General features: G+C 48.8%; 1 protein-coding gene across 3 annotated transcripts in view; it reads left to right on the plus strand.

Annotated features, from left to right (window-relative positions):
- Positions 1-16,472, plus strand: part of IKBKE (inhibitor of nuclear factor kappa B kinase subunit epsilon) — a 169,277-nt gene that overhangs the window by 83,056 nt on the left and 69,749 nt on the right. For all 3 annotated transcript variants that reach the window (XM_069633177.1, XM_069633176.1, XM_069633178.1), the window contains 2 exons: positions 12,068-12,247; positions 13,520-13,716. In XM_069633177.1, coding sequence (XP_069489278.1) covers positions 12,068-12,247; positions 13,520-13,716 — 377 coding nt within the window. The remainder of the gene's footprint in view (positions 1-12,067; positions 12,248-13,519; positions 13,717-16,472) is intronic.

Below are 16,472 nucleotides of genomic sequence, written 5' to 3' on the forward strand. Positions count from 1 at the left end.
TCTGGACCACAACTCCCGCAATCCCTTAACATTGACGATGCTGGCTAGGGCTGATGGGCATTGTAGTCCTAAACACAAAGGGTGTAGAATTCTGCAGTTATTAAATGGGTTAAGATTCAAGATTTATTGTAGAAAATCTGAACACAGGGTCGTGGTTTTAGCTCCAGGCATGTGTGGTGGTTTATAGTATCATGTACGGAAACTTCAATAAAGAGATGTGGAGTACAAGACGGAAGGAGGGTGTGTACGCTAAAGTATTGCTAGACAACGCACACCGCAGTTCTGTTTTGGCAGCATCACGTCACTGGTCCCTAAGTGGATGGCAGTGATGTGTGGCAGCAGGGTTCACATTACTGGTCTGTGTGTGGTAGCAGTGATGTATTTGCACAGTGTATGACTTCACTGATGCTTGTGTGACAGCATAGTGTATAGTCGCCCATATAACGGTCCCTTCTATCAGACTTCACACTAAACCTCTAAAACCAACATACCACATCACAGGGAATTGCGTCCTAGCATCACAGGCACAGGCGGCCCTACTATTGGAAACAAACTCCTCGGACGGCTAACATCTAGGAGATCTATGCGCAGAGCTCGATGTGTTTCCAGTCTGCATACATCAACACAAAAGCAGAGCTACCTTACATCTTCCAGCTCCTCCTGGACTAAGACTCCCAGCAGCCCTAGCAAGCTTAGACAATGACAAGAGGTCTTGGGAGGCATAGTCCCAAACATCTGGAGAGTATAAGTATGCAGACCTCTGCTAGCCCCAGGATCAGGGCCCAGGCTCTTCCCAAAGCCCCCAGCATCAGGACCCAGACTCCTCCCAAGGGACCCAGGATCAGGGCCCATACTCCTCCCAAGGGACCCAGGATCAGGGCCCATACTCCTCCCAAGGGACCCAGGATCAGGGCTTGCACTCCCCCCAAGAGGTGCATGATCAGGTCACAGACACCTTCCAGGAGGGTGCTACATTAGGCTGGGGGGGTGCCGGGACACGGGTTCAGGGCACATACTCCTCCCCCCCCAAAGCAGTCTGACATAATGACTCCACTTTATTCAACTCACTAACATATAACATTGAGCTCTTGCTCTCGGTATATATGGCCATCCTTTTATATTATCGTAGGATCTTTGTCAGATGCTGCCAAGACAGTTGTCACTGGGATACCCGCACCAGCCAACCATCACTAAACTGGAGATAGCCGTGTTACAGCCCATATCTGTGTCTCTACCTACATTGCATTAAGTGGCAACTGAGCAGCAGTCTCTGCAAATGACCTCTTGCTAGTTCTCTTTGTGGAACTCTGCAAGGTTGGCACAGTGGTCTTACCGCATCTGAGCTAGATCCTCTCGGGGGTCGTTCTTTCCGTCTTTGTCCCATGACCGGGGCAACTCTTCCCTGATGATATGGCTGTATTATTATTATTATATGGTATTTGAGTGTGGACCTGGCTTTGTGAAGCAACAGAGCGCTTTAAAGAGGTGTACACCAATACAGATGCATAACAAAGTGCTTTACAGAGGTAACAGAATAGATCTACTGCTGGTGGTCGGATACAGAGGGGCCCAGATGCGGGGTACAGCTGTACCGGGTAGCCGGGATGAGCTGGGCAGGTGGCGACTAGCGAGTCAGGTGGCGCGAGAGGTGACGTGATGGCTTAGGTATTGAGGAGAAAAGACTCCTAGAAGAGGTGAGTCTTGGGTTCTTTTCTGAATCGTAGGCGTGCGGGGACGAGTCTGACGCCGATGGGGAGGAAGTTCCATAGTCTTGGGGCATAGGCAGAGAATGCTTGTTTTCTGGTACTTCCCTTTTTGCAGCAGTGGATTTCCATTCTGCACGTGTACTGGCTTCTGGAGCTTCTCCACAAGGTAGCTGCTTGACTTGAGGGTGACTGCCTGATAGATTTTGCTGCAAGACTTGAAAGTGTTTTGTGCGTGCAGTGGGAGCCAGTGAAGGTTGATCAGGGCCAGGGTGATGTGGTCATATTTGCGTAGACCCATGCGGCCGCGTGTAGGACACTTCTCAGGGGCACAAGGGAGGATGACGGGGGGGGGCTTCAAGGAGGGCATTGCCCCCATCCAGGTGGGATAAAACCAGTGCTTGAACGGTGCATCTAAAGTTGTCCGGAGGGAGGAAGGGCTGACTTTCCGCAGGATGGACAGCAGATATCAAGCTGTCTGAGTTTTCTTAGCTATGTGTGTCTTAAAGGAGCGGTTCTTGTCAATGTGGAACCTAAGGGACTTGGCGCAGGAAGTGAGCTTGTTTGAAACCCGCAGAGTTCATGGTTGATTGCCCGGTCTGTATTTCTGGGTGTTTGGCGTTGGTGAGGAGTAGGAATGTGGTCTTGAAGGGGTTGAGGGGAGCTGGGAGCTATTTAGCTCCTGCTTGCAGCCTAGAGGAACCTGGTTCGCTTGAGACCAACAGTTACCAGGGCCCACTTTTGACTCGTATGGACATTTCTCGCCTCTGAAATTGGTGTTTTTAATGTATCTTAGTTCAGGTGCAATTTTTCGTTATGGGTGAAGCATTACGGGATGGCTCTATCGCATCTGGCCATCCCTCTTTCACACATTGATTTTGAGGGTGAAGTAACGCTATTGCATAGCATTATTCCGCAGTGACTCCGAGATGGTGTTTCCTTCATCTGCAGGGAGGTCATTGGTCGAGGCATCGGTGCGTTCAGGAATGTGTCGCATTAGTCTTATTTTGGTTCTCGATAGGCAATCTCCCTTATATATCTTCTGTCCTGGAAGACACTGGATTTGGAATGTGTATTCTTACAAACTCGCAGCCAATCGACTAATTTGGGGTGTGGATATTTGTGTACCTCCAGGGCTGAGGAAATGTATCTGAGGTTTCTGATCTGTCATAAATAAAATGTCCTGCTCCGCTAATACGTTCGATAATACTCGACCATCCAGACGCCGTCTAAGAGACTTGTTTTGCTCACCGGAGGACTAGTAAATACACCTCCACTGGGCAATGGAGAAAGGTTTCTAGCAGTAGATTTTCAATATCTTTACAAAGGAAGAATGCTTCGCCTCGATTTATTTGCAAAAAAGATACCCTACCATCGACCGGGGCCTATTTGCACAAAAGGGACCCAATATCGACCGGTGCCTAACACAAGACCACAAGTGTACCACTTCATCTATAGCTCAAAACCCCATGCAGCCATGTTGGTCCAAATGCCTCCAAGTGCAATGTTGGCCCCACTGTCTCTGTACTCCATGCTCCCTGGCCCAGTGCACAGACCGGACTCCGCCTCATTATTTTGGGTGGGGGAGGGCGCTGTTCTGAGTATTGGCGGATGAGAGCAGCTAACCTAGCGGTCCTATGATTTAAAGGTAATGCCTCACAATGAGAGACCCCCTGTTCTTGGCTCATGGGTACCCTAAATCCCGGTCCTCTGAACCGTATCTCCTCCCCGAGTGTGTTTATGCCAGAAGTGGAGAGGAGTACGTGATTATCTGGAGTCATAACCCACCGTTCCTGATTTGTCTTTAACTCCAGTGATGGATATCATTTTTACACTGATGCTCTTTAAGAGAGCAAATTACTTTAAAATCATGATGTTTCCGAGGTTTAATGTGCACCTTATCCTAATGTACTAGGAAGCGCTGCTGTTTTTATTAATGCGGGTCCACTTTAGTTCCTTGGCTGCTGTCCAAGATTCAATACATTGAAATACCTGTTCTATTTTCACAAAATAATTTTTTTCTTCATCTTTTGAATAGTAAAATAAAGATTGGTTTTACTGTGAAGCATGACAAGTCAGATATTAAACATTTAGTGTATAATGGTGAGTATTTCAGCATACTATACTTGCAGAATTTGGTGGTTCCAACAACACACCTGAAAGAGGCGTACATTTTAAAGACTTCATTAGCATTGCCACAATGAGTTTAGGATAATCGCCTACAGGCTCTACAGTTTTTGTCTATAACAGAAAAGGGTATTCTTCTCTCAGAACAATCTCAAGAAAGAGTGCCAGGATGGGTTAAGCTAAAGTGCTTCAGAGGTTCGTATAGGGCAACTGGTATCCCTGGATTTCTAAAATACTGCTATCTCAGGGTTATAGTGCCAGTTCACCATTGTATCACTTCTTTGAGCAGTCAGTGATTTAGTTCCCTTCCCATTTACAAGGTACTGTGAGAAACCTGACTGTTTTCTCCCACCTACTCCCTCGGGATCCTCTGCACAGGTGGCCAGGGAAAGGCAATCACTCTCTGATCATGACTCTGGGGTTAGACAGGAGGAGTCGGGAGGATCAGCTGGGTGGAGGGTCCTTGGGAACTGGGAGTGGAATACCCTTAGAGACATGGTATCCTGTGGAGAATCAACACAACTCTTGCCAGACCTTTATAGGTTATTAAAAAGCTGTTCCCCTCATTTCACCATATATGACACTTGACAGTACTGGGACGAAAAAGAAGCAACTAAGAGCAATGAACACCACACGCTTTCACCACTCTAATACTGGAACGAGGAAGATGCCTACAAGGAGCTAGAGGGTCAGGCATGTCCCTTTAACAATGGTCAGACAAGTCTCATTAGAGATCCACACCTGCTGCCTGTAGGGCTGCTGTTGTATAAAGAGAGACCAGTGGAGTGGAACCGGGAGCAAGAGGGAGGCCTTTGTGGGAGAGACCAGCAGGGGACTGTGCTTCAGAGGAGGCAGCCGTGGTGGCTCCAGATAAGGAGCCAGGACGCAGGCAAACGGCCCAGAAGACTTGCACAGTCTGTAGTCCGGACAAGAGGGTTATGGAGAATTAAAGGCCCCTCAAGACTTAGCCATGGCCCAGAGAACAGATCCCTTTCTAATTAAACATGTTTCACAAGTAATCTCGGAAAAGTAGAGATTTCTCTTTTAAAATAAGGATTTATTTATAGGGCAACCCCACTCTAGCAAGCAAAGTAACGGTTCAACTGGTTATTGCCAAGTCATAAAAAGATGGTCCTGGAAAAAGCTCAGTCCTATCTAACAAAAGATCACGCAGACCATGGGAAACTCGAACATTATTTAATAGAGGGGTTTTTCTGGTTTGGGATGGAGGCCGATATTGAAGACCTGATGCAGACCTGTATGACCAGAAAACTGATACACCCATGATATGATATGATATTTATAATGCGCCTATACGCAAGTGTTTCAAGGCGCAATGAGGCAATGGAGGGGGAACAAAGGGAGGACAGACAACGATCCTACTAGGCCAGGTGTCATTCAGATCACGCAAGTGCGTGGGAAGGGGGCAGGGACAGTGCAGTACAAGGGAATAGATAATAACAATAAGTAAAATTAACGGCCAGCAGGTGGCAAGTGCATGGGTAAGTGCAGATATCGGGTGTCAAGGGCTGGTAGGGGGACTGTAGTGATATAGAAACAGTCCCCAAGTGCGGGGGTTGCCAGGTGGGCAGTGCAGGTGTGCGACGCTGGCGGGGAGGAACCTGGGCCCGAGATCAGAGGGTGTCCAGGTAGCCAGTGCAGTACCGGTTACAGCCAAGAGGTCAGCAGGGGAGAAGAGAAGAAAAAGCAGAAGCAAAGAGAAAGGTTTTGCGGTGCTTCCGGAACCGGAAATGGTTCTCCTCAAGTTTAAGGGAGGCTGTTCCAGAGGGAGGCCCCAGCCAAAGAAAGAGATGTACCACTAACTCGTTGCTTGGAGAAGCGACTGACCCTGAGGGAGTTGGAGGCGGAAGAGCGAAGAGCTCGAGAAGGAAGATATTTAGGAAGAGAGAGCTGAAGGTATTGAGGCCCTAGGCCCCAGAAGGCTTTGTGGACAATGCATAGGGTTGTGAATTTAATCCTCACAGCCACGGGGAGCCAGTGCAGAGATTTAAGTCCTGGGGAAATACAATCCCTGGTCTTGAGGCCAAGGACAAGTCTCGCAATCCTGTTCTGGATGAGTTGTAAAGGGCGGAGAGTAGAGAAAGGCAGGTTTAGATAGAGGCTGTTACAGTAGTCCAGCCTAGAGAGAACCAGAGCTCTGGAGACAGTGAGCTTCTGGGGGAAGGAGAGGAAAGGAAGAATATCCCTGAGGAGGTGCAGCTGGTAGTGGGACCTCTTAGAGACGTCAGAGATGTGAGGAGAGAAGGAGAGTGTGGAGTAAAAGATGACCCCAAGGTTTTTAGCCTTACAGGTGGGAGCAGGAAGAGGGCCAAGAGTGGCCGACCAGAGAGCTACAGGAAAGGAGGGAGCGGGTGTGCTGATGAGGAGAATCTCAGTCTTACTGGCATTAAGGCAGAGGTAATTGGCGGCACACCACGCCTGGACAGCAGACAGTCAGAGATGAGGGCAGGAGAAGAGGAGGCCGAGGGTAGCCTGAAAATGAGCTGGGTGTCATCCGCACAGCACTGAAAGTTGGGGCAGAGAGTGGCAATGTGGTGGGCAAGGAGTGCCAGGTATTGGTTGAACAGCCAGGGAGAGAGGTTAGACCCCTGGGGGACACCACAGGTAGAGAAAAATATAGCCGAGAGGAAGGGCCCAAGTTGGACCTGGGAGGGTCGGTCGGAGAGGAAAGAAGTCAGCCTGACCAGTGATACCCAGGTTATCACGGAGACGGTTGACAGTGTCAAAAGCAGAAGAGAGATCAAGCAGGAGGAGGACACAAGGTGTGTTAGAATCAAGGTTGGAGAGCAGGTCTCCACGGATATTCAGGAGAGCAGTTTCCATGCTTCTGGTAGCTCTGAAGTTAGACTGGTGGTCATGAAGACAACCAACAGAATCAGTGTGGAGATTAAGCTGGGAGCTGGCCAGTTTCTCCAGGAGCTTGCCCAGGAAGTGAGTGATGGAGATTGGGTGATAGTTAGCCGGGCAGGAGGGCTTGGCAGAGGGTTTCTTAAGAAGAGGGTGCACAAGGGAGTGCTTCAGGGGGGATGGGAAGGCTCCAGTGGTGATGGAGTGATTGCAGAAATCAGCCAGGGCAGGAGCCAGGGAGTCAATGTGGCCCTTGATGGTTTTGGAGGAACAGGGGTGAACCTGTTTCGACGAGGCTTTCATAGATCGGACTTGTCTAGAAACCTTGTTTGCGGAGAACAGGGAAAAGGCAGAGAACGAGGGAGGAGAGGTCGCTGCAGAAGGGCCAGAGGAAGAGCAGGGAGTAGAGGGAGGCAGGGAATAGGAGGAGAGTGAGGACAGGATGTCCTGAGTTATAGAGATGAAGTGAGAAGCCAGTGCTGTGCAGGGGGCCTGGGAATGGACAGGAGAGGTAGAGACTGTGGCAGGACTGGCCAGTTCCTTGCAGATTTTAAAGAGTTCAGCTGGGTTGTTAGGTGCCGCAGAGGTGCAGGCTTGGATATGAGCTCTATTCTTTGTTAGGACAGAGAGCCGGTATTGCCTTTGGAGCAGGCAGCAGGCCAGTTTGTCAGAAGATGTCCATGAAGCATGCCATTTCCTCTAGGCCACCCTGCACTTGGGTTTTAGGGTGACGAGGTCAGAGTCGTACCAGGAGTTGCACTTGGCTTTGGGCTTCAGGTGGATTCTCATGACAGGGGCAATGATATCAAGAGTATCAGATATAGCAGAGTGAAGCGTGGAGAGGGCTGTGTCAGGGTGAGAGTCAGCCAAAGGTGGAGGGGGGTGAGAAGGTGGTAGCAAAGGCCTCAACTGATACGCGCTTCATGGGTCGGATGACCGAGGAGGTGGGTGGCAGTGATGGAAGTGGCTTGGCCTGAGGGGTAGGGTGGGTGAGGTGGGAGGAGAGGAAAAAGTAATCACTCCAGGAGAGAGGAGTGGAGAGAGGGACAGAAAGGGGAAGGGCTGAGGAGATCAGAACATTCAGAGGGTGCCCTGCAGAGTGAGTTGGGCCAGAGGGGAGAATAGTGAGTGAGAGAGAGTCGCAGAGTTCGCGAGAGAGTCCAGAGGGAGGACAGGAGGCATCCAGGTGGATGTTGAAGTTTCCAAGAAAGGGGAGTTGGGTGGTTGAGGCCAGGAGTGAGGAAGAGAGGTCCGCCCACTCCGAGAGGAAGGAGGACATCTGACCATGTGGCCGATGGATAGTAGCCACAGTAAGGGAATGGCTAGAGGAGAGATAAAGCCTGCAGACGAGGCATTCAAAAGAGGAGTAGGCCTGCGTAGGAGTGACGGAGGCAGGAATCCACTCGGGGAAGATCAGGGCTACACCCCCCCAGGGCAGTTGGACCTGGGCACGGAGAGGATCTTGTAGCCATCAGGGAGGAGTGTCTAAGCTAGTGACAGAGCTGGCTGTGAACCATGTCTCGGTGAGACCGGGGACAAGCTCTTCCAGAAGGCGGCAGATGTCAGAGGAGTGTTTGACAGCAGAACGAGAGTTTAGAGTGACGATATGGAGAAGGTTGCCATCATTGAAGGACTTCCGGGGAGGAGTACAGATCAGAGGTACGCGCTTCAGAGGTGTAGAAGGAGCCTGAGAGGGGGCAGAGAGGGAAGGAGAAGGCAAAGTAGCCGAGGAGGAGGCAGAAGGGGGCGGCGAGGTAGCCGAGGAAGGGGAGAGGAGACAGCAGGAGAAGAAAGGAAATTAATAAGGCGCGGGTGGCGTCTATCAAAGAGGTGAAGGTTGGCCTGAGGGCCTTGGACCAGAATGGTCCCATTCAAGTAAACATTAATGATGACCTTAGAGGAATGGAAGGAGGCCAGGAGGGCATCCCAACGGGTACCACCGTTAATGGGAGAAAGGAGAGAGCACAGAGAACCTATGAAGGGTCCATAGGTCTGGCGAAGGAACGACAAAAGGGATGTCGGTGAGTTTCCTTGGAGGAGGCACTGGTGTAGGTGTCAGCGATAGGGAGGCCTGGGTTGGAGACCAGGATGTCCTTTTTAAACTTCTTCCTACCAGATATGGTGAGGAGAGCAGGATAGTCAATAGAGAACCGTGCTATCTTTATGTTCCTGAGAGGAAGGGATATGAACAATCCAAACATTTTCTTATGAGGCAACGGTACAAAATACTGGAGGAAAGACCAGTCCTCCCAACCCAAGGCATCATAGGAGTGAGGTAACCTTTTCGGGCTTTGAATATATCGGCCATACTTCCCATCAGGAAATCTGTAGAAGGAAATGATATCCGTTCTTTTGTCCTTTTGATTGTCGAATACCAGAGAGAGATAAAATGGCCATCTCTCTGGGCTTACACATTGATTTTCCACATGGATTAGGCATTTATATATTACCACCAAAAGGAACAGGAATAAGAATACAGTCTATACTCTCATGGGAGGAGGAATTAACATGTGTCCTTTTGAATTTTTCTGATGACCACATTGAAATCACAAAGGGCCCACTGATCGGAATCCTAGGGTATGACATTTTATGTGAACCTTTCTCATATTCTGAATCAAAAGAAAATGATCAGAAAACCATTTCAGTAAAGGAAAGAGATAAAGATCAGGGCCTTAACCCTTTTGAAACAGACTCCCAATATTCCAGTGGAGGAACTATACTATCGAGTTCAGATAAGGTTTGGGGATATCGAAGTTAAGGAAGAAGAGGGAGATATAGCTTTGACCAATCATTTTGAGGAAAGCTCAGAGTGTTGTAGTTGTTCAACAAGGAAGGCCATGTCTTCTTCGGCAGAGTTACCGGACAGTCATCCTCCCAGATAACCCCTTCTATAGAAGTAGGCATTGAAAAATTGGAATCTCGAGGGGAACCAATAGAAAAAGGAATGACTCCTGCAATAAATCCTTTCCTTGATCCATATCAGAAATGTTATCCATGCAGGGGGTTTGGACATTTAGTGAGAAATTGTCCCTTGAATATAGTTGTATTTCCCAAAACTGATTTGGGCAGAAATTGACACTAGGAGTAAAGAAAGTGCCATAAGAGCAAAGGTAATTCCACAGGGGTGGAAAGAAGAGGAAAGGGGGAAAAGTAACGTGTGTACATGGCCATTCTCAGAAATACCCATTGACTCAAATCCCTGTTTCTATTTTGGGAAGGAAAATGGATTTGACTGTAGAAGTAATTTCCAACTTGCCAACTCAGCTACTCTTTGGGAGAGATGTCTCTCACTTTGATCAATGGGTTTCACAAATAGCCGAAATAAATCCTAAAAAACGTGTATTTGCGTCTCATGTACCTTCAAAGATAAAATCTCATGAATTGAAACAAAAAGCTGGTTAGGACGACAATATTACTTCATTGAAAACAGAGTTCATAGCACCATTAAGAGAACATAACCTTAAAGGAATGCAGGCTTTCTTGGACCGTCAACCTGATGACTCTAATAGAACCTCGAGAGAAAGGAAAGCAAGTTAAGGTAACTTGCCCTTCTCGGTTTCCTTTTGAAGCACCGCAGTCCAAACCCCATTGGGGAAGGGTATGTGAGAAACCTGACGGTATTCTCCCTCCTATTCCCCATGGATCCTCTGCGCAGTTGACCAGGGAAAGGCCATCGCTCTTGGATCCTGACCCTGGGGGTCGACAAGGGACGATCACCTGGGTGGAGTGTCCTTGGGGATTGGGGAGAGAGGCCCTGATGGCGAAAGACATGGCATCCCCCCTTCCCTAACACTGACTTAACCTCCCTTCCCTCATCCTTCATGGGCTATTTCCATTAATGCCCTGTCTTACCCTGTTAATACCCACCAAGTATTGAGAAGAGGAAGAAGCATCTAGGAGTAATACACATTTCCTATTTCAAACACCACTCTACTACTGGGACGAAGAAGAGGGGTATGAAGGTATCCAATACTGAAGTGCAGGCATGTCCCATTCATTTGGTTAAGTGTGGTCATGCAAGACAAACCAACAACTCACACCTGAGGCCCCTTAATAGGGCTCAGGTGTATAAAAGGGGAAGGTCCAAACATGCAACACGTGAACAAGGAGGAGAAATGCTGTGGTGGGAAGAGACACAAGAGTCTGGACACTGGTATTGATCCCGGAGGACCTGCAGCTGGTGGGTGCAGGACCGGGAGCCTGCAAACTGCAAGGTGGGAAGGTGGGCTGCCAAACTGAAGAGAGCGGGAGAGGCGCCCATACCGAGACACAGAGGCAACTGGAGCTGAAAAAGCAGCCGGGAGCATGTGAGACGCGATCCGCATCTACTGTGAAGTGGGATGCAGAGAAGTGCAGTCGGGACGTGCCCGACGAACGTGACGGTCTGCATCCTCGCTACAGGGAAGGGGAGAGGGAGCAACAGGAGCAGGTGCTGTGGTCTGACAACTGCGCCTAGACCAGGGAGTTCCCCACTGTGAAGATCACAGACATCACAAATCAAGTCAAGGAGAAGCCAAGGGCTCCTGGTTGCATGACCTGTATTGGGTGGACCGTGTGGTCTGACAACTGCGTCTAGACCAGCGAGCCCTAAATGTCCTTTTCCATCTGCCTTTTTTATGCGTTTGTCCCCATTGTTTGGGCCATGTCTACTTTGCTGTTTGCATGCCTACTTGTTAATTTGTGAGGGATGCATTTCTCCAGTTACATTTCTTAGTTGAGTCTTGGGGAAGTTCTGCTATTTAATGAAGGGCTTGCAAAGATATGGCTCTCCAAGTGTCCAACTGATTCTTAAGGTGACTTACACGCTGAACATTGGGAACAGAGATGGTTGGGCTCGTTGACGGGCACAGGGAGTTTCTCTGCAGAGGTGGGGATTTGCACGGGTGTGGTTCTTGTATGGTCTGACTGGGTTTTAGGGAGTCTTGACCGTGCCTCAGGATATCTTGACTCTTATCCCTCTTATCCCCAAGTCACAGGTATGGTGGTCCTGTTAAAATGCTTGGGATTTGTGGACCCCGTAGCTTTTTAACCACCCCCCCAACTCCCTCCCGAGGTTTTCGACTGTGTGCTGGATAAGAAGTGCCCTGCATCAGGGTCTGACACTGATTCCGTCGCAGCTGCCTGGACTGTGTCAATGTCCTTGTGGGGTCAGCAGAACTCCAGGAGACCTGATGTCCCTGCTGAAGGGCAGTAGGCACACATTTTAAAACACTAAATCGTTTTTGTGCCTCCACTATGAATCAAGTTTGTGCAAAGTAATCTGTGTGCCTAGCCTTTCTGTTTCAAGCTGGACTTGTGCATGTTCAATTTATTGTTCATTTTGAGCGAGGTGCTAATAATAAAGCAATTGTGTTGTTCTTCTGTTGCAGGGGGCTGAAGGGCCAACTCGTCGCCGTCCTGGGGAACATTCTGGAAGTGGATCAGGAGAAATGCTGGGTCTTCGATCAGTTCTTCGCCGAAACCAATGACATCCTCCACAGGATTGTGATCCATGTCTTCTCGCTGCAGCAAGCCAGCCTGCATTCCATCTACATCCACACGTACAACACGTAAGGACAGAGATCTGCGTACACAAGGGTTATTGGCTCCTAAAACATGGCTAGAGGGTTTTCCATTCATACAACATATACACAACTATATGTGCTTGTACAACATAAGATGGGGCCGCGTGTATAACTCGTAGGATTGGGTGTTCAGCCGTACAAAATTAGGCAATTTTATTGAGTACCACGTGTGGCTGTTCAGCCACTCCACTGCACCTGTCTTCCAGGCAGGGGTGGACCGGTGAACCAAAATAGGCCCTGGAAAAAACGTTCAAAGTGGACACATATTGCACATTTTGAGCAGGCCCAAGCCCACGTTGCAGAGGCCTACCGGGAAATCTCCAGCGTTCCCTATAGGCCAGTCCACCCCTGCGCAGGGTGCAGAGGCCCGCCAGGTCATCTCCAGAGTTCCCTGTAGAACAGGCCAGCCCAGCCCTGCTTCCACCTGCAGTTCCACTCCCTTTGTGGAGGGTTTCCCGTGTATACTGTGCATCGATGATTGTGCACTCCTACTGCCGTGAGGAGGCATATCTCATAAGGCATGATATGACAACTCAGTTGGCTAATGTGCCTGCTGGAGCCTCAAGAAACCCCATTTAAATTGTCTTGGCCAACTTTGCCCTTCACTCCCTCCAAAATCAATATCATTTGTATAATTGAGTGGAGTTGTGTGATTAGTACGTCTATATCTGAAGCTCCAGGAGAGAACCGAGTTGTGCGATGTGCACTATTACTATATCCACACCACACATACGATGGACATACACTTTAGCAGAGGGTAGATCTGGTAATCAAACCTTGCTGTGCGTACGGTCAGACCTCCACCGATACCACTATGAGGGAATGGCGTAAGACCACTACGGAGGTGATGGACACAGTATAAATACTTGATAACATAACATCTGCAGGGAATCTGTATACGACACATACAATGGAGCTGTATATCCAACTGTGAGTCCATTTCTAGACCTTGGAGACTTCTCTGTATTTGCTCGCTCAACCAGTTGGACGGGATAGATGCATGTGTTTTGCAGCATAGTCACTCATGCAGCTAAACAGGCTATACACGGGTCATGAGCGTGCTTCTGAGAATCGTCCAGTCGATAGCTCTTCCTCTTTCCCCAAATAAACCACTGTCTTTCTGAGGCAGAACACGTGCACCTATGCGGACAGGTAATGGATATGCATCTTGTGGATTCATGCGTCTCCACACCATCACTCACTGTCGTGTCTACCCCTCCTTCTTAACCGGCTTGCTTTTTGTTTTTGCCCTGGCAGTGCCGCCATCTTTCTAGATGAAGTTTTCAAGCAAACTGGCATCAAGCCGGAGCACCAAGAGTATTACTTTGATGGTCACCGCCACCCCCTGAAGGAGTCCCTCCCGGCCCAGCAGTTCTGCAAAACGTCTCCGCACAACCCTCTGATCCTAGTGAGCAGCGAGCCTGAGGCCCTCGTGGGAGTGATCTACAGAGACCGTACGTATGACTGGATTCCGACTGGTGATCCCATTACCCACCATTAATGCACTGATCATCAAATGGTCTCTTCAACCTTCCACGCCATGGATTAATGAACTCCCTCATGAATTCCTACTCCATGCACTGAGTATGAGAGTGTGTGGTGATTGTGGTATGAGTGTCTTCATCCATGAGTACATATGTTCAGTCTTCTAGACCAGGATGTAGATAGTTGCAGGTAGGTGAATGTGCTTGACCTCGCTGCATGCACTGTAGGCTCTGCAGGGTGTGGTATAAGAAACAACCACGCACCCTCTTATTCTACTAGCACAGGAAAACTGTGCAAAAGGTTATAGATATCGGCTGGTTTGGAATAATTTTGAAGTAAGTTATAATTTAACTAGTATATGTAGGTTGGTTTTTTAGGGAGTAAAAGAGTCCTCCTAAATAACCATCTGAATCAAGCCACAGAAACCTCTTCAATAAACAAATGTATTCTCTAAACGTACTTGGCCCTAAAGGCAACTTCACCCTTGTGTAGCAACAGCGCCAAGGCTATCATCTTCAAGATACGACAACCGAGCATGAATGTGAGGACGGACCTGGTAGAGACCATGTTGCGGGCAAACGCCCTTCTTCAGGGCTTGGCTACAGTGGTAACACATTAACATTATTGTATGTCATGCTGTTGTTGTTCCACACTGGTGAAATGGTGTTAATGGCACATCATAATTTGATTGCACTCCCCTTTGCTGGAGTGTGTTTTTGTAGAACTGGTTTATTCAGTACACGCTAAAGAGATGTGCCGGACCAAAGATGGGCCGCATGGTGACCGCTCCCACGCTGCTGATCACTAAGGATTTACTCGTTAAAGGGGAAGTGCTTTTGACCAATAGAAGTCAGACTCGGCAGAGGCCTTTCTCTAAGGTGGCAGTCAAGTTCACAAACCTGGTAGCCAAGATGGTGATCAGGCAAGCCACTGCTGTCCAGCGGAGCTCCCGTAGTTTGACCTTTTATTTAATGTATTTATATTGCATTTAAACCCATAGGCGTCCAAGTGCTGTAACAAATCAGACAAACGGCCAGTGTGAGAAACCTGAAGGTGTCTCCCTAGATAGTCCCTAAAGATCTGTCATCCAGGTGGCCTGGACACAGCCATCGCTATTGGATCCAGTTTTTGGGGGTCGACCAGTGAGGGAGGATCGCATGGAAGGGGGGGGTGCTTGGGGAGTGGGACACTATCGGGTGAGACACGGTATCCCCCTTCTTTCAACACGTTTTCCCCATACTACCACGTAGGATATTCCAAAACACTGCCTACTCCCCCCTTTTACAACACAAACACTCTTGCACGAAAGAGAACAGGCTAACACCAGAGCCGTTTACCTGACATCTCCCAGTACAAGGGTCAAGCATAGTTAGGCAATTGACAAGAATCACACACACCTGACGGCCCTTTCCCTTCCCCACAGGGATAAAAGGTGGAGCACAAGAGTACAGGACGAGCAAGGCAGACTGCAACGTGAGAGCTACCTCAGCACAGCAGTTCGAGAGGAGGAGAAAGACGGTGCCTGCCGAGAGGGTGAGAAGGAGGGAAGCAACCTTGCCCTTTCCGACCAACGGCCGTGAAACCTTTGCAGAAGGAATCATAAGACTGAGAACAATAGCCAGCGTGTGTTGCAGCAGATGTCAACGGTACACAAGACTCTTGTCTACTGATAACCAAGCCGGGGAGTCTCGTTGGTACCAACCTTGACTTCAAAGAGAAAGAAAACCAAGCGGTTCATCAAAGCCGCTGAGTTGAGGGCAGAGCCGATAAGAAACCAAACTGTGTTGAACGAAAAGTAGCATGAGCTGATTTGAACTTTGAAAGGAACTATTGAGAAAAGGAGGGAAAAACCTGTAACCGAGGCGACGGCACCACATGGGTGCTCACACAGGAAACTCTGGGTGATTACCTGATAAGAGACTACTGTAACCAGAAGGCTTTGAGAAAAGGTGAAGAGGTCAAAGTGGTCATACAAGGGTCTTCTAAAATCCTCTGTACCGTTGAATGTCTTCGACCGCCAGATGATTGTGAAGCAAAGGGAGAGGAGACCCGCTTGGTGAAACTAGCACATGAACAGTGTGTTGCAAAGGTTGGCAAGAGTGAACCCGGCAGAGGGATGTCCTAGTGAACTGTTTGGTAAAAGTTGGCAAGAGTGAACCCGGCAGAGGGATGCTAACAAATGGGGCGAGGCCTGAAGTCCCTATGAATAGTGTGTGGACTGGAGTGAACCCAACCAAGGGGTGTCCACAGTGAACTGTTTGCAAAAGTTGGCCAGAGTGAACCCAGCATAGTTTCACTCTGAGTCGACAAAAAGGGGCAAATCCTGAAGAACTGTTTAAAAAGACATTAAGATTTGTGAATGAAAGAAGTATTGGAAGACCAGGGGAAGTGGATTGTCCCCCTTGTCATTTGGGCCTGAGCCCGGCCGAGGGAGATCCAGGGGTGAAAAGTCATCACCCAAAGTCCATTTAGAAAGGAACTCTTAGTTTGTTGTTAAATACATCAGGCCCTCAAAGGCAAGAGACTTTTTATTGAAAAGGGAATTGACCATTGAAGAACCCGATAGCTCATATGGAACTGTCGGCTCGTGCTGGGAAAGCTGAGCGTGTGCTGTGCTCAGGAGATCCACTTTGTCCTGTGCTTAAAACGTGGGGAGGGAAGACCCTTGGCAATTACATCCTGACTTATTATTTATGAACAGTCTTTCTGTAATTAGGTGTTAGGA

The sequence above is a fragment of the Ambystoma mexicanum genome, chromosome 13 (assembly GCF_040938575.1).
Source record: "Ambystoma mexicanum isolate Mex_15411 chromosome 13, UKY_AmexF1_1, whole genome shotgun sequence".
Taxonomy (NCBI): Eukaryota; Metazoa; Chordata; class Amphibia; order Caudata; family Ambystomatidae; genus Ambystoma; species Ambystoma mexicanum.